The sequence below is a fragment of the Schistocerca americana genome, chromosome 1, assembly GCF_021461395.2.
Source record: "Schistocerca americana isolate TAMUIC-IGC-003095 chromosome 1, iqSchAmer2.1, whole genome shotgun sequence".
NCBI classification, from domain to species: Eukaryota; Metazoa; Arthropoda; class Insecta; order Orthoptera; family Acrididae; genus Schistocerca; species Schistocerca americana.
The window spans coordinates 869855790-869876151 of record NC_060119.1 but is presented as its reverse complement, the minus strand read 5'-3'; the positions used below and the strand labels follow the sequence as shown (position 1 = coordinate 869876151).

At 48.7% G+C, this 20362-nt stretch overlaps 1 protein-coding gene across 6 annotated transcripts in view; it reads right to left on the bottom strand.

Moving 5' to 3' along the window:
• Positions 1–20362, bottom strand: part of LOC124613943 — a 596835-nt gene that overhangs the window by 243105 nt on the left and 333368 nt on the right. For all 6 annotated transcript variants that reach the window (XM_047142701.1, XM_047142711.1, XM_047142747.1 and 3 more), the window contains 2 exons: positions 2502–2682; positions 2253–2387 (listed from right to left, as the gene is read on the bottom strand). In XM_047142701.1, coding sequence (XP_046998657.1) covers positions 2253–2387; positions 2502–2682 — 316 coding nt within the window. The remainder of the gene's footprint in view (positions 1–2252; positions 2388–2501; positions 2683–20362) is intronic.

The following is a 20362-nucleotide window of genomic DNA, read 5'->3' as shown; positions in this document are numbered from 1 at the left end:
TTCCTCTTGATGCTCAAGTGTGCAAAATTTCTTCAAGATCGGAATAATACTGTAGGTTGGTGAGGAAGTGTGTAAGTAAAGTACCCTCCGCCATGCACCATTCAGAATTTTAGGCAAACAGCGCCCTTCATTCTGCTCTGAATATCAAGTGTGCCAAATTTCATCAAGATTGGAATAAAAATGTACAATTTGCCTAATTCCGTTAGGTAGAGTAACCTCTACCATGCACCCTACGAAATTTTATGTAGACTGTGACCTTCTTCTTGGTTTCAAGGTATAGTGTGCAAAATTTCATCAAGATTGTATGCAACACACACACACGGACACAATGAAAACGCACTTTAAGTTTTTCTCAAATTTTCCAATTTTTCGGTCGATTTTCCAATTTTTCGGTCGATTTTCCAAAGATTTTATTTAGTAAAAACCTTGTCCTGAGAATTACGAATTAAAAAAAAAAAAAGAAAGAAAGGAAAGGAAAGAAAATAGCCGAATTGGTCCAGCAGTTCTACAGTTTTACGCTTAACACATTTGGCAATTCATTTTTCTTTATACCGATAATAAGCCTGAAATATACGCGTAAAAGCGTAGTAGATAGTGTCGGAAGTTCCATGCGGCTTTTCGCGGATGATGCTGTAGTGTACAGAGAAGTTGCAGCATTAGAAAATTGTAGCGAAATGCGGGAAGATCTGCAGCGGATAGGCACTTGGTGCAGGGAGTGGCAACTGACCCTTAACATAGACAAATGTAATGTATTGCGAATACATAGAAAGAAGGATCCTTTATTGTATGATTATATGATAGCGGAACAAACACTGGTAGCAGTTACTTCTGTAAAATATCTGGGAGTATGCGTGCGGAACGATTTGAAGTGGAATGATCATATAAAATTAATTGTTGGTAAGGCGGGTACCAGGTTGAGATTCACTGGGAGAGTGCTTAGAAAATGTAGTTCATCAACAAAGGAGGTGGCTTACAAAACACTCGTTCGACCTATACTTGAGTATTGCTCATCAGTGTGGGATCCGTACCAGATCGGTCTGACGGAGGAGATAGAGAAGATCCAAAGAAGAGCGGCGCGTTTCGCCACAGGGTTATTTGGTAACCGTGATAGCGTTACGGAGATGTTTAACAAACTCAAGTGGCAGACTCTGCAAGAGAGGCGCTCTGCATCGCGGTGTAGCTCGCTCTCCAGGTTTCGAGAGGGTGCGTTTCTGGATGAGGTATCGAATATATTGCTTCCCCCTACTTATACCTCCCGAGGAGATCACGAATGTAAAATTAGAGAGATTAGAGCGCGCACGGAGGCTTTCAGACAGTCGTTCTTCCCGCGAACCATACGCGACTGGAACAGGAAAGGGAGGTAATGACAGTGGCATGTAAAGTGCCCTCCGCCACACACCGTTGGGTGGCTTGCGGAGTATAAATGTAGATGTAGATGTAGAAAGGAAGAATGTACAAATAAACCCCAATATTTTTTGACATGATTTTATATATATAAAGCGCTGGCAGGTCGATAGACACACAAACAAACACAAACATACACACAAAATTCTAGCTTTCGCAACAAACGGTTGCTTCGTCAGGAAAGAGGGAAGGAGAGGGAAAGACGAAAGGAAGTTGGTTTTAAGGGAGAGGGTAAGGAGTCATTCCAATCCCGGGAGCGGAAAGACTTACCTTAGGGGCCGGGTGTGTGTGTGTACACACACACACACACACACACACACACACACACACACCCCCGCGCGCAAGCAAGGTAAGGTATATATTGGGGTTTGGCTTTTGGTGCTCAGGTAAAATAAAACCTTTTAATTAACGTTCATAATACGACAATGACGAGCGCAGACTAAACGGTGCGAAGCGCAGCTCAGCAGTAATATGGGCAGGCAAGCAAATTTCCCGCAGCCTGCCCGGGTTGGGTGTTGCTTGGCTTGGCTGGGAGTGAAGCAGCCTGCCCGTTCTGTTGACAACACGCGGCGGCCTGCCCGCCTGGCCACTGGGCAATCATGGGCGGGTTAAAAGCGGGACATGTACACCACTGGTTGCAAGTCTTATTTCAGATGATGCCAGATTGGGCGACTTGCATGTCAGAAATGATGATGCAACACCCAGTTCAAAGGCACAGAAAATCTCCAACCTGGCAGGGAATCAAACCCAGGCCCACTGCATGGTAGGCCAACACGTTACCACTCAGATAAGCAGGTGGACTATTACACAATAATTCTTGAAGTAGGAAGAACAAAGTGTGTACTCACGCAGCCTCCTTCATGCTGGCTCTAAGCACAGATGACCATTCCCCAATAGAGTTTAACTTGCAGGAGTCCGCCTCAGAATCCCCATGCACATTATCACCAGTGGACTGGAGACCACCCAGTGATCCATCAAGCCGGCTAGAAAGAGAGTGTAAGCATAACATCACAATAAGAAATTATCCAACTGTTGAGTAAGTGCAGAAACGAATTGCAAAAACAAATTGTGTTTTGTGTACAAGAAACATATTCTACCTTTCTGCTGTACAGTCAAACATGCTCCCTTCACTCTGTTCATAGTCCAGCATGAGATCATCTGATGCAATGCTCTCACAGGGAGATAGTGTGTCAACTGACCCAGCCCTGCTTAATCGGCGACCTCGTTTCGGACCTGGACTTCCCTCCGCTGATAGAGATGCAATGTGCTGTCTGAGTGCTACAAAAATCATACCATAGACAATGTAACATTTTCAATCTTATGTTATGAATATCATTAAAATATATCACATACTTATAATAAACAAATGAACAAAGGAAGAAAGGAAAAATATAAAGAATGAGTAGACTTAACGCTTTTTCAGAAAGCTCCTACCATTAAAATGACCAATAGCGGATCTCACATTGGTAATACATTGAAATCATTAAGGACCAATCAGGCAGGATTCCACTCAGTATTCTATGCTCATGTTAGAATACTGACCAGATTGCTGTTGACTGCACTGAGACATGCAGCCTCTGATCACACCACATGCCACTGTTTCATCAATTAAAATTAGTTGATCAATGATACTATTTCAACAGTAGCTTATCACAGCACTTGGAAAACGTCACCCTTTAAACTTGTGAACGCTGTGGAGCATTATCAGAAAAAAATATTTTGGACTAAATAAACTTAAACCCTGATCAAGCAATTATTAATTAATCTAGACTAAGCATACTGCTTATGAGTAAACACAGTGACTGCCTAGTAAAATAGTCTTATTATAAATATCAGTGTTAGGTCACATGGTCTTTTACACAAAGCAGTACTGAGAAAATTTAGGGAACCGACATTTGAAGCTGACTGCAGAACAATTCCACTGTCACAAGATAGGAAAAATTAGCACTCATGTGGAGGTATATTTGCAAGTGAACCTGGAAAGGAAATGAGTACTAGTGGTTCAAGGTACCCTCCACCATGCCCCACACTGTGGTTTATGGAGTTAGCAGACACAGAGCGAGACGGACGGGAGGCGGCGGGGAGCGAGCGAGACGGACGGACGGGAGGCGGCGGGGAGCGAGCGAGACGGACGGGAGGCGGCGGGGAGCGAGCGAGACGGACGGGAGGCGGCGGGGAGCGAGCGAGACGGACGGGAGGCGGCGGGGAGCGAGCGAGACGGACGGGAGGCGGCGGGGAGCGAGCGAGACGGACGGGAGGCGGCGGGGAGCGAGCGAGACTGACGGGAGGCGGCGGGGAGCGAGCGAGACTGACGGGAGGCGGCGGGGGGGGGGGGGAGCGAGACGGACGGGAGGCGGGGGGGGGGGGGAGCGAGGGAGACGGACGGGAGGCGGGGGGGGGGGGGGGAGCGAGGGAGACGGACGGGGAGCGAGGGAGACGGACGGGAGGCAGGGAGGAGTGAGGGAGGCGGCGGGGTTGGTTGGTTGGTTGGTTGGTTTAAGGATTAAAGGGACCAAACTGCAGAGGTCATCGGTCCCTTTTTCCGAAATACTAAAAAATACCCACAGACAATAAAAAATGTTCAACAGAATAGGAGACAGACGACACAGAACAAAAGAAACAGACAAGGACCAGACAAAACGAAATAAAATCACATGGAGTGCGACGGTGGTTGGCCGACCATAGGAACAAAAAAAATGGAAAAGCTAACCACCGAAAACACATTAAAAACTTAGTTTAAAACCGTAGGCCAAAGGCCAGAATCAACACAAAACAATAAAATAAAACAGAAACACTCAGATTAAAGAATAAAAACTCCCTGCCCTAATAAAACGTAAAACTAAGGCAGCCATAGCAGGGTCATCAGATAAAACGGCAGGGAGCGTATCAGGCAGCGCAAATGTCTGCCTGACCACAGCTAAAAGGGGGCAGGCCAACAGAATGTGGGCCACTGTCAAAGCCGCCCCGCAGCGACATACAGGAGGGTCCTCCCGGCGCAGTAAATAACTGTATGTTAGCCGGGAGTGGCCAATGCGGAGCCGACAAAGGACGACTGATTCCCTGCGGTTGGCTCGCATGGATGACCGCCACACAGTCATCGTCTCCTTAATGGCACGGAGTTTATTGGGTGTGATCCGATCGCGCCATTCGGCGTCCCAAAGCGCAAAAACTTTTCGGCGGAGGACTGCCCGCAAATCAGTCTCTGGGAGGCTAACATCCAGAGATGGTTTACACGTGGCCTCTTTCGCCAGGCGGTCAACATGTTCATTGCCCGGGATACCGACATGACCGGGGGTCCACAAAAAGACCACAGAGCGGCCGCAACACGCAAGAGTATGCAGGGACTCATGGATAGCCATCACCAGACGAGAACGAGGAAAACACTGGTCGAGAGCTCGTAAACCGCTCAGGGAATCGCTACAGATCACGAAGGACTCACCTGAACAGGAGCGGATGTACTCTAGGGCTCGAAAGATGGCGACTAGCTCAGCAGTGTAAACGCTGCAGCCAGCCGCCAAGGACCGTTGTTCGGAATGGTCCCCTAGAGTTAGCGCATACCCGACACGACCAGCAACCATCGAACCGTCGGTGTAAACAATTCCAGAGCCCTGATACGTGGCCAGGATGGAATAAAAGCGGCGGCGGAAGGCCTCTGGAGGGACCGAGTCCTTCGAGCCCTGTGCCAAGTCGAGCCGAAGGCAAGGGCGAGGTACACACCACGGGGGTGTACACAGGGGCGCCTGGAAAGGGGGTGGAACAGGGAAAAACCCAAGCCCGCAGAGAAGCTCCTTGACGCGTACGGCGATCGGACAACCCGACCGGGGCCGACGGTCCGGCAGATGGACGACCGACTGCGGGAACAGGACATGGTAATTTGGATGCCCGGGCAAGCTAAAAACATGGGCAGCATAAGCAGCCAGTAATTGTTGGCGTCGCACCCGCAGTGGAGGGACACCTGCCTCAACAAGGACACTGTCCACAGGGCTGGTGCGGAAGGCACCAGTGGCAAGTCGGATCCCGCTGTGTAGTATTGGGTCCAGCACCCGCAACGCAGAGGGGGATGCTGAGCCATAAGCCAGGCTCCCATAATCCAGATGGGATTGGATTAACGCCTGGTAGAGCCGCAACAGGGTAAATCGGTCGGCGCCCCAGCAGGTGTGGCTCAAGCATCTCAGAGCGTTTAGATGCCGCCAACACGCCTGTTTAAGCTGCCGGATATGAGGCAGCCAAGTTAACCGGGCATCGAAAACCACCCCCAAAAACCTGTGTGATTCCACCACTGAAAGAAGGTCGCCGGCAAGATAAAGCCGCGGCTCCGGGTGGACAGTGCGTCGCCGGCAGAAACGCATTACGCAGGTCTTGGCTGCCGAAAACTGGAACCCATGAGCTACAGCCCAAGACTGCGCCTTGCGGATAGCACCCTGTAGCTGACGTTCAACAGCTGCAATGCCAGTAGAGCTGTAATAAAGGCAGAAGTTGTCAGCATACAGGGAAGCAGAGACAGAATTTCCCACGGCCGCAGCGAGCCCGTTAATGGCTATTAAAAACAGGCAGACACTTAAAACAGAACCCTGTGGCACACCGTTCTCCTGGACGTGGGTGGAACTATATGAGGCTGCGACTTGCACGCGGAAGGTATGATACGACAGAAAATTTCTGATAAAGATCGGCAGAGGGCCCCGTAGACCCCATCCATGAAGCGTAGAAAGGATGTGATCACGCCATGTCGTATTGTACGCCTTCCGCATGTCGAAAAATACAGCGACCAGGTGCTGACGGCGGGCAAAGGCAGTACGGATGGCCGACTCCAGGCTCACCAGATTGTCGGCGGCGGAGCGGCCTTTACGGAACCCACCCTGAGATGGAGCCAGAAGGCCCCGAGACTCCAGTACCCAAGTCAAGCGCCGGCTCACCATCCATTCGAGAAGCTTGCAAAGAACGCTGGTGAGGCTAATGGGTCGGTAGCTGTCCACCGCCAAAGGGTTCTTGCCTGGTTTCAGAATGGGGATAACGATACTTGCCCGCCACTGCGACAGAAACTCACCCTCGACCCAAATACGATTTTAAAGGTCGAGGAGCCGTCGCTGGCAGTCCACTGAGAGGTGTTTCAGCATCTGGCAGTGGATGCTATCTGGTCCAGGAGCGGTATCGGGACAAGCGGCAAGTGCACTGCGGAATTCCCACTCACTGAATGGAACATTGTACGATTCTGTATGGTGGGTGCGAAACGAAAGGCTCCGACGTTCCATCCGCTCTTTAATGGAGCGGAAGGCCTTAGGGTAATTCGCAGAAGCGGAAATCATAGCAAAATGCTCTGCTAAGTGGTTTGCAATGACGTCGGAGTTAATACAAACTGCTCCATTCAGTGAGAGCGCAGGGACGCTGACAGGTGGCCAATAGCCGTAGACGCGTCGAATCTTGGCCCAGACCTGTGATGGAGTGACATGGAGGCCAATGGTGGACACATACCGCTCCCAGCACTCCTGCTTGCTTTGGCGGATAAGGCGGCGGGCCCGCGCACGCAGCCGTTTGAAGGTGATCAGGTGTTCAATGCAGGGATGTCGCTTGTGACGCTGTAGTGCCCGCCGGCCATCTGTAATCGCTGCAGCGACCTCAGGCGACCACCAAGGCACAGTCCGCCGCCGAGGGGACCCAGAGGAGCGGGGAATGGCAGATTCGGCGGCAGTAACGATGCCGGTACTGACCGATTGAACCACCGCATCAATGTCGTCATTAGAGAGAGGCTCAAGAGCGGCAGTGGAGGAGAACAAGTCCCAGTCAGCCTTATTCATAGCCCATCTGCCAGGGCGCCCAGAAGAGTGACGCTGTGGTAGTGACAGAAAGATCGGACAGTGGTCACTACCACACAGGCCGTCATGCACACTCCATTGGACAGACGGTAAGAGGCTAGGGCTACAGATTGAAAGGTCAATGGCGGAGTATGTGCCATGCGCCACACTGAAGTGTGTGAAGGCACCATCATTTAAAATCGAGAGATCGAGCTGCGACAATAAATGCTCAATGATGGCACCTCGACCTGTTGCCACTGACCCACCCCACAGAGGGTTATGGGCGTTGAAGTCGCCCAATAGCAAGAAAGGCGGCGGCAATTGGGCTATCAGCGCAGCCAGGACATACTGCGAGACATCACCATCCGGTGGAAGGTAAAGACTGCAGACGGTAACAGCCTGTGGCGTCCACACCCGAACAGCGACAGCCTCTAAAGGTGTTTGGAGAGGGACAGACTCGCTGTGCAGAGTGTGAAGGACATAGAGGCAGATGCCACCCGACACCCTTTCATATACTGCCCGGTTCTTATAATAACCCCGATAGCCACGGAGAGCGGGGGTTCGCATTGCTGGAAACCAAGTTTCCTGCAGAGCAATGCAGAAGAAAGGGTGAAGGCTGATAAGTTGTTGGAGCTCAGCTAGATGGTGGAAAAAACCGCCGCAGTTCCACTGGAGGATGATATTGTCCATGGCTGAGAAAGGCGTGAAAGGACTGGGAAGGCAATTTACGCCGCTTGTTCACTCACTGCCACCGATTCAGTACCCGTACGAGAAGCATCCATGGCGTCTGAGGGACCAGCGAGATCAAGGTCCTCAGCGGACGCTAGAATCTCGACTTCATCCTCAGACGCAGAGCGCGAAAGGTGCGGTGGGGTTGGTGCCACCGCAAGTTCTTTGGCCTTAGACGTCTTTCTCTTGGACTTCTCTCGCTGAACCTTGGGTTTCACCGGCTGGGAAGGCTTCACCGATTCAGTCTCCGGGACAGAGGAGGCTCGTGAAGCCCTACGCCCGGCCGCTGGTGAGGACTTATGCCACTGGCGGCCGTCATCCTTCCCGCTGGTGGAACCTTGGGAAGGGAGGGTCCCAAGGCAACTCTTACGGGAGAGAGTAGCCGAAGAAGTTAGACGCTTCTCCGGCTGAGAAGCGGGGACGGACGTCCCCGACGGGTGGGAGGAGGTTGCTCCTGAGGTAGGTGGTGCAGGAGCAACCGGTTGGGTAGAGCCCCCCACGGGCAAGGGGGCAGGAGGAGTCTTACTGCTTATCGAGCTGGCTGGAAGTCTCGAAACTGATGGAGTTAGCAAAGTTGTTGTAGCAGCTGCATAAGAAGATGTCATTCTCACAGGATGGAGTCTGTCATATTTCCTTTTGGCCTCAGTATAGGTCAGCCGGTCCAGGGTCTTATATTCCATGATTTTGCGCTCATTCTGAAAGACTTTGCAGTCAGGCGAGCAAGGTGAATGGTGCTCCCCGCAGTTGACGCAGATGGGAGGCGGGGCACATGGAGTATCGGGATGAGATGGGCGTCCGCAATCTCGACATGTGAGGCTGGAAGTGCAGCAGGAAGACATATGGCCGAACTTCCAGCACTTGAAGCACCGCATCGGGGGAGGGATATAGGGCTTGACGTCACATCGGTAGACCATCACCTTGACCTTTTCCGGTAACGTATCACCCTCGAAGGCCAAGATGAAGGCACCGGTAGCAACCTGATTGTCCCTCGGACCCCGATGAACGCGCCGGACGAAGTGAACACCTCTACGTTCTACGTTCTAAGTTGGCGCGCAGCTCGTCATCAGACTGCAAAAGAAGATCCCTATGGAAAATAACACCCTGGACCATATTTAAACTCTTATGTGGTGTAATAGTAACGTTAACATCCCCCAACTTGTCACAAGCAAGTAACCTGCGGGACTGGGCGGGGGATGCCGTTTGTATCAGTACTGACCCAGAGCGCATTTTAGACAAGCCCTCCACCTCCCCAAACTTGTCCTCTAAATGCTCGACGAAGAACTGAGGCTTTGTGGAGAGAAAAGACTCCCCATCAGCTCTCGTACAAACTAAGAATCGGGGCGAATAACTGTTACCTCCATCCTGAGACTTACGCTCTTCCCACGGCGTGGCCAGGGAGGGGAACGTTTTCGGATCGTACTTCTGAGCATTAAATTGAGCCCGAGAACGCTTAGAGACTGCTGGCGGCTGGCCGCCAGCGAGAGATGATGTACCACGCTTCATTGCGGGTCATCCGCCCTGATGCCACCTACTCCGACCAAGGGCCCTCCCCACGAGCGCCACCCAGCCACAGCAAAGGCCACCTGGCAGGATGGCCGTTGCCGGGAGTCCCAATACCACAGGAGTATAGGCATCTACTCCTTGGCATACGTGGGGAGTTAACGGCGCAGGCATCAGTAGAGCGATCCCTGTGTTGTCAGGGGGCTACAACCAAGAGGGTACATGGCGGCCCCACCACAACGGACTGGCTACCGTGCTGGATCTTAGGTGCAAAAATGTCCAAGGGCGTCGTCGCAGTTAAAAGAAACACTGCAGAGTGCAGCGTGGTAATCGTACACAGGGACGTATCCTCGCCCAAGAGATCGAAAACGAGCGGGACACCATTGCAACGACGAGAAATCCGGCTAAAGGTCTAATTGCACGACGGAAAAAGTGCACCATGTAAGGCGCCCTTCCCCAATTGGCTCGCTCTTCGGATAAATTTAGAAAGATGGAGGTCAAACCCGAGAGGGGACCATCACATAAGGCCGAAACGTTGGAGACTCCTTTTAGCCGCCTCTTACGACAGGCAGGAATACCGCGGGCCTATTCTAACCCCCGAACCCGCAGGGGGGGGGGAGGCGGCGGGGAGCGAGGGAGACGGACAGGAGGCAGGGAGGAGTGAGGGAGAGTGATGGGGAGGCAGGGAGGAGTGAGGGAGAGTGATGGGGAGGCAGGGAGGAGTGAGGGAGAGTGATGGGGAGGCAGGGAGAGTGATGGGGAGGCAGGGAGGAGTGAGGGAGAGTGATGGGGAGGCAGGGAGGAGTGAGGGAGAGTGATGGGGAGGCAGGGAGGAGTGAGGGAGAGTGATGGGGAGGCAGATCGAAGTGAGGGAGAGTGATGGGGAGGCAGAGCGAAGTGAGGGAGGGTGATGGGGAGGCAGAGCGAAGTGAGGGAGGGTGATGTGGAGGCGAGGGATGGAGATGAGGAGCCAGGGGAGAGAGAGGGAGAGGGATGGAGATGAGGAGCCAGGGGGGAGAGAGGGAGGGGGATGGAGATGAGGAGCCAGGGGAGAGAGAGGGAGAGGGATGGAGATGAGGAGCCAGGGGGGAGAGAGGGAGAGGGATGGAGATGAGGAGCCAGGGGAGAGAGAGGGAGAGGGATGGAGATGAGGAGCCAGGGGAGAGAGAGGGAGAGGGATGGAGATGAGGAGCCAGGGGAGAGAGAGGGAGAGGGATGGAGATGAGGAGGCAGGGGTGAGTGAGGGAGAGGGATGGAGATGAGGAGGCAGGGGTGAGTGAGGGAGAGGGATGGAGATGAGGAGGCAGGGGTGAGTGAGGGAGAGGGATGGAGATGAGGAGGCAGGGGTGAGTGAGGGAGAGGGATGGAGATGAGGAGGCAGGGGTGAGTGAGGGAGAGGGATGGAGATGATGAGGCAGGGGGGAGTGAGGGAGAGTGATGGAGATGGTGAGGGAAGGGGGGAGTGAGGGAGAGTGATGGAGATGGTGAGGCAGGGGGGTAGAGAGGGAGAGAGGTGTGTGTGGGGTGGTGGGTAGAGAGGGAGAGGGGTGGGTGTGGGGTGGTGGGTAGAGAGGGAGAGAGCGGTGGGGGTGGGGTGGGGGGTAGAGAGGGTGGTGGGGTGGGGTAGGGGTAGAGAGGGTGGTGGGGTGGGGTAGGGGTAGAGAGGGAGAGGGGTGTAGAGAGGACGAGGGGTGGGGGTGGGGTGGGGGGTAGAGAGGGTGGTGGGGTGGGGTAGGGGTAGAGAGGGAGAGGGGTGTAGAGAGGACGAGGGGTGGGGGTGGGGTGGGGGTAGAGAGGGAGAGGGGTGGGGTAGATAGAGAGGAGTGGAGGATAGATAGGGAGAGTTGTGGTGGTGGGGTGGGGGGTAGTGAGTGAGAGGTGTGGGAGTGGGGTGTCAGGTAGTGAGGGAGAGGGGTAGGGGTGGGGTGGGGGGTAGAGAGGGAGAGGGGTGGTGTGGGGTGGGGTGGGGGTAGAGGGAAAGGGGTGGGGTGGGGTGGGGGTAGAGGGAAAGGGGTGGTGTGGGGTGGGGTGTAGAGAGGGAGAGGGGTGGGGTGGGGGGTAGAGAGGGAGAGGGGTGGGGTGGGGGTAGAGAGGGAGAGGGGTGGGGTGGGGGTAGAGAGGGAGAGGGGTGGGGTGGGGGTAGAGAGGGAGAGGGGTGGGGTGGGGGTAGAGAGGGAGAGGGGTGGGGTGGGTGGATAGAGAGGGAGAGGGGTGGGGTGGGTGGTAGAGAGCGAGAGGGGTGGGGTGGGTGGTAGAGAGCGAGAGGGGTGGGGTGGGGGGTAGAGAGGGAGAGGGGGGGTAGAGAGGGAGAGGGGGGGTAGAGAGGGAGAGGGGTGGGGGTGGGGAGAGAGGAGGGGGCGGCAAGAAAGTGAATCAGTGGAAGCCTACTATGTTTAAAAAAATTCATCTGATATCCTAATCTTCACGTTTTTTTTACCCAACTGGTTTATAAACCAATTCTGAGGTCGATCCATACAGTAGAATGAAAATGAAACATCCACGAACAAATTTTCATTTCTATAAAGAATGTAGCATTAGTACTCACTGTGGCAGCATTTTCATTTGATGTGATTGTGGAATAGCATCTATAAGCTAAGGTTAATGCCATGATTTAGCAATTATGAAGCCACGACATGCACAGCTCCATGCTTTAGCTTCAAAAGATTTTAATGAAATAAGCATGGCTAGTGTTCCAACAACTTACAACTATCGATTGCGGCAAGGGTTTCACGTCCCATCAATGGAGGCATTAGAGTTGCAGCAAAAAATCAGATTGGGAAAGAAGGAAATTATCCTCTTCCTTTTCAATGAAACAATCACATAAACTGCCTTAATCAGTTCAAGAAAACCACGAAAATCCTAAACCAATATGACCCAAGAGGAATTTAAATTGTCTTCTCCAATGCAGGCCCAGTTGCTTGCACTGTGCCACTTGCTTTTTCATTTCAGATGGAGCAATGTGGTTCTTTATAATGTAAGCTGCTCCTAGTGAAGTACTTCACTTCCCCAGTTCCCATTTAAATGTTTGTTTATTTATTTTGGTCACATTACATTTTTATGCCTGAGTAAATTTCTAGGTGTTTTCATCCTTGTTCTGCGACCTTAGAGCAACACATTGTTCAGAGAGATAATAACCACATGAAAGTGCAATATCTACTAAATATCGCAAATGATGCAACTTAGGCAGTATAAAACGAAACTAACTGCTATACACACAGCCTTCACAGCCACCATTACCTCATCCAACAGCTTTAATAAAAAGACAACAATAATATAATAAACAAAAATGCGAGTGCAAAAAAGGAAACACATATCATTCAACACTCCAAATCGGAAGTTTTTATACTAAACCTTTCTTTTTCAGTAAATCAACATTAGGTTACAACTGGTTATCGAACTGTCTACATAAATGGCAAAGGATTATTTAATTTAATGTTACAGTAAAATCCTATGTTTATATTTTTAAACATCAAATACATTTCATCCCTTTTGTTCCTCATTTTACATACATACAACAGTATTTTCAGTTGTCATATGAAACACAAAGTAAATCTGAATGGATATTAGCTCCTTAACACACACTGTGAATGAGGAGACTTAACTTGATGACTGACAAAGGAGTTCAGATAATGCTCACCATTCATGCCTTATACCAAAATGCAAATGAATGAAAAGATCATCATAAACCTGAAGTATGCACAGGACAAAATTCAAAATAATGACAAAAAATATGTTTCGAAGTAATTTCAGCAAAATGTAGTGTTCTCACATTGCACATAGGTTTGCTGTACATGCTGTTGCTAAATATGTTGAATTATATCAATCTGCTGCCTTGGCTGTTATTACTACAGCCATTCTGAAATGTATGCAATGCTTAACAGTTATAACAGAACTAATATACAGGGTATAAGCTGTTGTTTGTTTAGTTGATAAAATAGAAATAGAAATTACAGAGTTAGTTTGTTTTGTGTCAGGGCACAAAAACAACTGAGGTCATACGTGCCTGTGACAGAACAGTAGAACACAAGAACAGAAAAGGAGTTAGGATGATGGAAGGAAAGACAGCTAAAAACAGGGACTTCCTCTTCAAGAAAGATCCATAAAACACTCCATAGAGACAATGGGGGACCTGAGCTTCACCATATTGCTACAATGGATAAACAGTAAAACACGGTCGACAGCTCCTGCCTTGCTCACTAAAACAGCCGATAACTCAGATGGCAAACATAAATTTAAGAGCTTAAGTGGTTAAAAAAAGGGTGTTCTGTCAGGGAATGGCAAACGGTCAAAGGTTGATGACAATGAGCACAAAGTGGTGGGGGATCACCACATAGCAAATAGTGATAGCTAAAACAATAGTGCCCAATACACAACCTAGCTAAAATGATTAACTCGCAGCGAGAGGCCCGAGAGGTGGTCAGCCAAGCTGCTGGGGGAGATTTAATTCCCTGAAATTACATAGTATTAACTGTTACTGACATATCTGTGGTATAACCTGTTAATCACATATATTTGGATTACAATCCGCATAGTTGTCTATGTCACACTATTCTAGAATCGTGGAGAGGTTGGCCTGGTGCACAGTGAAATGAAACATGTAAGCTATTGTCATGATTGTAACTCTGAAGTAACGTGATGTAGTAAAAAATTTTATGCACATCTAATGGGTTGTACATTGTAAGTTCTCTTTCTACTGTGTCGGTTGAAAACCAATGGTTGCTTTACATTTTGTATTTTCATTGTTTTATGGCTGGAACATGTTACAAACCCTTGAGAAGGGCTGCACAACCAGAACTATATGGTAGTGAAAAATATAAAATAGAAGGATGGTTTGAGCCCAGTAATAGGAAACAGTGCAACAAAGTGATATCATTCAAGAAGTTTTCAGGGTTGTGGACCTGCATAATTAGAACTAAAATACTGTTTCAAAATACCTCACATTGATATTGGCACACCAATGAGATGTGCTTACTTTGGGTCTATCCAGCATATAGACCCTCAAAAATTTTATAAAACTCCTTTCATAACTGGTAACTGTTTTTCCAGACTTGAAATCATGCAAATGACATCTCCAGTCTCACATAACACATCAACAAATCCATGACACACTTAGGCCTACCTAGTGATATCAACAAAATATTTGTGTTATTTCATTGCCTTTATCCAGTTGATACTACATGAATATTTTGCTTATGTTATTTATTTGGTAGTGGAATATTTGGTGCAACAAAGGATGAGAACACAAAAACATCGGAAAAGACTTATTATCTCTTCAAGCCAGCAGCACAATTCTTGGAGTCAATAATCAAAACAAGAATATCAACATCATGATTTTACATCTCTTACTTTGATATGGAAGGGAGTTCATTACTTTATGTAACACTCACATTATTAGATAATAATGACAACAAATTACTTCACATCATCATTACCTCTGTTAGTGTAATGCTCCTTTGGTGATTATTATCCAGTTTCCCGCCAGAAGTCATGCCACATACATTTCATCAGTAGTTCGTATACATAGGAGATCAATTTGAGCTTCTGCACTTCGGTGCACTAACCCGGTATGTGTAAGTAAATACTGTAATTTCTTTGTGCCTTTTTACTTTCTTTATTTTATCCATTAAAATGGCTGGTGAAAGCTTCTTGTTTGATGCAGCTCTCTGTACTAGTGCATCATGTGCCCATCTTTTCACCTCTGCATTACTATGGAGATTTACATCAATTAAAGCCTGCTTACTATAACCAAGCCTTCATCTACCTCCATCCCCCCCCCTCCCCCCTCCCTCTCTCTCTCTCTCTCTCTCTCTCTCTCTCTCTCTCTCTCTCTCTCTCTCTCTCTCTCTCTCTCTCTCTCCCTCCCCCCCCCCTCCATTAGCAAACTCGTGGCACTTTGATTTCTCAGGATTTGCCAATCATCACCATAATGTTTTACTTTCACTGATGTTGATCTCTCAAATTCTTTTAAAGATACTACGAACTCTGCTGCTCTCTTCAACTGCTCTTCCAAGTCCTTGCAGTCTCTAGACAGAATTACATGTAATCAGCAATCCTAAGGGTTTTTATTTCTTCTCCCTCAATTTTAATTCCATGTGCCACTTCCCTCTCATGTCCTCCAACACTTATTATTGCAGTCAGGTTTCTGTGCAAGTTTTATGTAATCTATCACTCCCTGTGTACTGTCCTGACTATCTCCAGAATCTCATGCGACACACACACACACACACACACACACACACACACACACACACACACGAGAGAGAGAGAGAGAGAGAGAGAGAGAGAGAGAGAGAGAGAGAGAGAGAGAGAATGTTTCCTTTCTTCAGATTTTCTTATGAGAGTAGCTGTAGGTCAGTATTGCCTCACGTTCTCACAGTTCACTGGAAACCAAAACTGACCTTCGTTGACATTGGTGTCTACCCAGGGGCGGTGGTGAGGTGGGGGGGGGCTATAGTGCCCCCCCCCCCCTCCAAATTGAGTATTGTATTACACTGGATAAAATGACTTCAGAAATCAGTGAATATATTACTTCAACAGATTCACTCATTTTTTTCATAATTATGTAGCAATATAGGTTGCAATATATTTAAAAAAAAAGCTGTAAATAGCTTACTATCTAAACCAATAAATATCATTTAACTTAAAATGAGTGTCTTATTATATATTAATATCCCCTTAATGTATATTAATGTACAAGTACCACTTACAAAAATCAAGAAAGCTAAATATGCGGGTATGTCTACCAACACTCTAATTGATGTCCCCAGACAAAAACTTGGAAATTGCCGGATATCTGAGTCAAATCTTATTATTTTCCCGGGCACACACATTCCGTAGACACTTTTTACCCCAAACTCCAAAACAGTTACCAAAAACTACTTTAAGCAATGTCAAATTTGACCAATTTGTCAGTGGAGGACCCCATCTCGACTTTTGTTAAGCGATATTTCATTCCCTAAGACCCCTTGCGCCCCCCCTCCCCCCTCCCCAGACCGACTTCTAGAATCGCACCCTGTGTCTACTAGTTTTTCCTTTATTCTGTAAATAATGTGTGTCATCTGAATTTCGTAACCATAACTTACTAAAAGCGTAACTCTATAATATTTACATCCGTCAGCACCCGAATTCTTTTGAATTGGAAATATTACATTCTTTTTGAAATCTAAGGGTATTATATACATTTCTTATATCTCTTTCATACCAGGTAAAATAATTGTCATGGTATGTTCTCCTAAAGGTCTCAATAATTCTGAGGGAATGCTGACTACTCCATGTCCTTTGTTACAATTGAAACCTTTTAGTGGTCCATCAAATTCTTCTCTTTGTGTCATACCTCAAATCTTCCCTTCATCTTCCTCTTATTCCCTTTCTATACAATCTTTAAGTTTGCCTCCGTAGTACAGCATTTCTACATATTCCTTCCACCTTTCAGTGCCCTCTTCTTTGCTTATGTATGGTGTATACTAAGTTCTCTTCTATGCGACAGTTTCAATGTTCTCCCAACTGAGCTATTTTGGCTGACATGGATGTTTGCTCTTTTGCATGTCATCATTTCTCTGTGCCTCACTGGTAGTTTCACAATCGTCTTCACCTGACAAGAAAAGATGCTGCAGTGAAACATTTTCCCATTGCTGCCCAGTGTGCAACCACTCAAATGCCATGAGCATCCAAGAATGAATGTGCACAAATGGCACACTCCCTTACAGTGGTTGTTCATATTAGACAGAAGATCCGGTCAGTATTGCCTTACAGACACTAGGTCTGACCCTGGCATCTATCAATGCATACTGCCCCTTGGACATCTACCAACAACACCTGCTGCCTGTCAGCTGCTAACACCTCATCCATCAGCACCTATGGTGTCTATTCAATGCAATTGACAAGGGCTCTGGACAGATTCTAACATGTCACGCAAAACTTTGCGCTGAAGTCTGTCCATGCTACTGATGCAGAGGAGAACCAGTATCTCTTCTTTTTGTTTCCCAGCCATCAGAAGCCCACCTGCATCACCAGGAGAGATACGGCACGGCACGGCACGGCACGGCACATCACAACACAACACAGACCATCACCCATCACATCTGTCCAGCCCTCCAGTTTTCGGTAGATCATGGCACCTCGTGCTGGAATGACTTGCTGCTACTAAAGCCAAATTCAAGGCTATGCTTTGGGATGGCATTAGTCACAGGTCAGACACCCCCTTGTCCTCCCCTCTCCACCTCGTGCTGGAGGAGGATGCATCCTGGTGACCCTGTGGTGACTATCGAGCTCTCAGTGTCTTAGTACACACGTCATGCTAGACAGATATCCGATTCCCAACCTCCACTACTTCGACCATATCCTCAGAGGCACTTCAGTGTTCAGTATCCTTGAGTGGATGAAACAATGCATGCAGGTATCAGTCACCATGGGAAACACCCTGAACACACCATCACATTGTCCTTTGGCATTAACAAATCTTTTTTCGTAACATTTGGCCTCCAAAATGCTGCATAAAGATGGCAGCTATTCATCGACAGTGTGTACATGGCCTACCCTATTGATTCACTACCTCAGTGACAAAGTGGTATTGTGTTCTTCACCGTACCAATACCATGACCATTTGACACCAGTGTTTCAATGGCTCAGAATTTTTGGTGTTATCATGAATCCCTCGAAATACACCTTTGCTGCCTCCCACGAGACATGCCTGAGCCACCAGCTTTGTGCGGACAGCATCATCCTCCTGCAAAAGGAGTTCAGGCTATTCAGCACCCACAAACCTTCCAGGAATTCTGCCAGTTCCTGAGAATGCTGAATTTCTACCATTGCCACCCCCCCCCCCTCCTCCCCCCAGCACAGCCTTCAGTCAAGAACTGCTGAGGAATTACCTCATTAGTCCCAGAACAAAGGGCTACACTCCCATTCCTTGGAGAGTTCAAATGGATGTGTCTTTTGTGCTGCCGAATAGTCTTGCCAATGCTGCACTTCTGGATCACCCAGCGCATGATGCCCAGCTGGCACTGGTGCTTGACACCAGCCTGTATGCCTTAGGAGCTGCCTCGAAGCAACACTTCAGTGGTTCTTGGTAACCACTGGTTTTCTTCTCCGAGCAGATCCGTCACTGGTCTTCAGGAACTTCACGATATTTACTGACCGCAGACCCATCACATATACCTTCCAGGAGCCCAACAATCACTTGCTCATGATGCCAGTTCCACCAATTGGAACATATCTCTAAGCTGAGCACAGATATTCAGCAAATCTCGGGACCGGACAATACAGTTCCTTAATGTCGGTCATGCGTTGGCAGGGTCACTGGTTGCATTGATTTTGCCACACCTACTGCAGTAGATGAGGTTGATACAGAGCTGTGCTCTTATTGCAAAGACCCGACAAATGGTCTCAGACTGGAGTGTTTGTCTTCCCCTGGTGCAGACACAAAACTGTTCTGTGGCAACTCCACTGACAATCCAAAATCTTCCCTGACAGATTCTTTCCACTGCCAGGCCTTTGACAGCATCCACAACCTGTGCCCCCTGGTATTGAAGCCACTACCAGGTTTGTTACCCATTGCTATATGCAGCTGGCATCCACTTAAGACTGTTGCATCTGGGCTCACTGCTGTGTCGCTTCAATTCACAATTCCTAACATCTCAACCAAAACTGCAGCATGAGCATTCATGAGTACATGGATAGCTCATTTTGATTCCCCCTCCACATCAACACAGATCATAAAATGCAATTTGAATCTGAGCTGTTTAACAAGCTTGCCCAAATATGGCAGTTATCATCAGTGTATATCACCCAGCCAGCAATGCTACAGTCTAGTGATTGCACTGCACTTTGAAGGCCACTCTAATGTGCCACTACACAACATGGACTACTGCACTCCCCACTGTCCTGCTCTGTCTCCACACTAGTTTGAAGGCAAACCTCAATGCCTCAGTGGCCAAGCTGGTTTATAGGGAACTCCTCCGGATACCTGGAGAATTTGTTGTGCCCTCTGCCAAAATTTATACCTACAACATACTGGCTTCCGTGTATGGGCTGCACCTGCCCATCCTCAACCCCTGGCTCTTGGCATGGCACCCCACCTACATTCTTTCCTATAGATCTGGCAACTGTCAAGCACGTAATGACCCAATTTGAGCAAGACCTCGTCTCCAGCCTCCATACTCTGGTCCTCACCAGACTGCTGGGCAAGGTAGCCATGTGCTACAGGTTGCTTTAGTGGGAACACCCAGATGGTGTCATTTGACCACATACAGCCAGCCTCAACCTTCCCATCTGAGCTTGCCTTTACACACACCCCTCTGATGGTCTCACCAATGTGACTGGCACCGGCGCCATCACCGCCATCAACTAGATCATCAGTACAACCATTGATTCAAGACTGTCAATCCCGAGCTGGGCGACTAGTACTTGCCAACCCAATTTGCCAACACATTCCGCTACTACGGGGATGGTGTGACGACTGCCATCTGCATTTACCAAGTGCAACCAGCCACAATACCATTATCTGTTTCAAGTTGCAAACTTACAACACAGTCACAACACAATGCTGCTAACATGCTTAACCAAGCTGCGAGCTTACAGCATCAGCCGCAGCCTGGTGCTGGTATACAGATGGGCCAGCTGATACAGAACTACAAATACAGGAGTCAAATGCTAAAGTGTGGTAGCCAATTACTACGAACTGCAGTTTTATCCCACTTTGTGCCCAATTTTGAGGTCCAACAGGATTATGGACCAAAGGGAATCTGATGTGTTCCTGTTGCAGCAGCTTCACTGGATATGCATATAATTACACTCACACCGGCACACGTCACAGAGTGCAAATTTGTTACGTGTGTGGAGACAGTGCTGCGAGTTCAGTGGTCGCCTGAGAATGTGTGTGCATATCTCTCTCTCTCTCTCTCTCTCTCTCTCTCTCTCTCTCTCTCTCTCTCTCTCAGTAG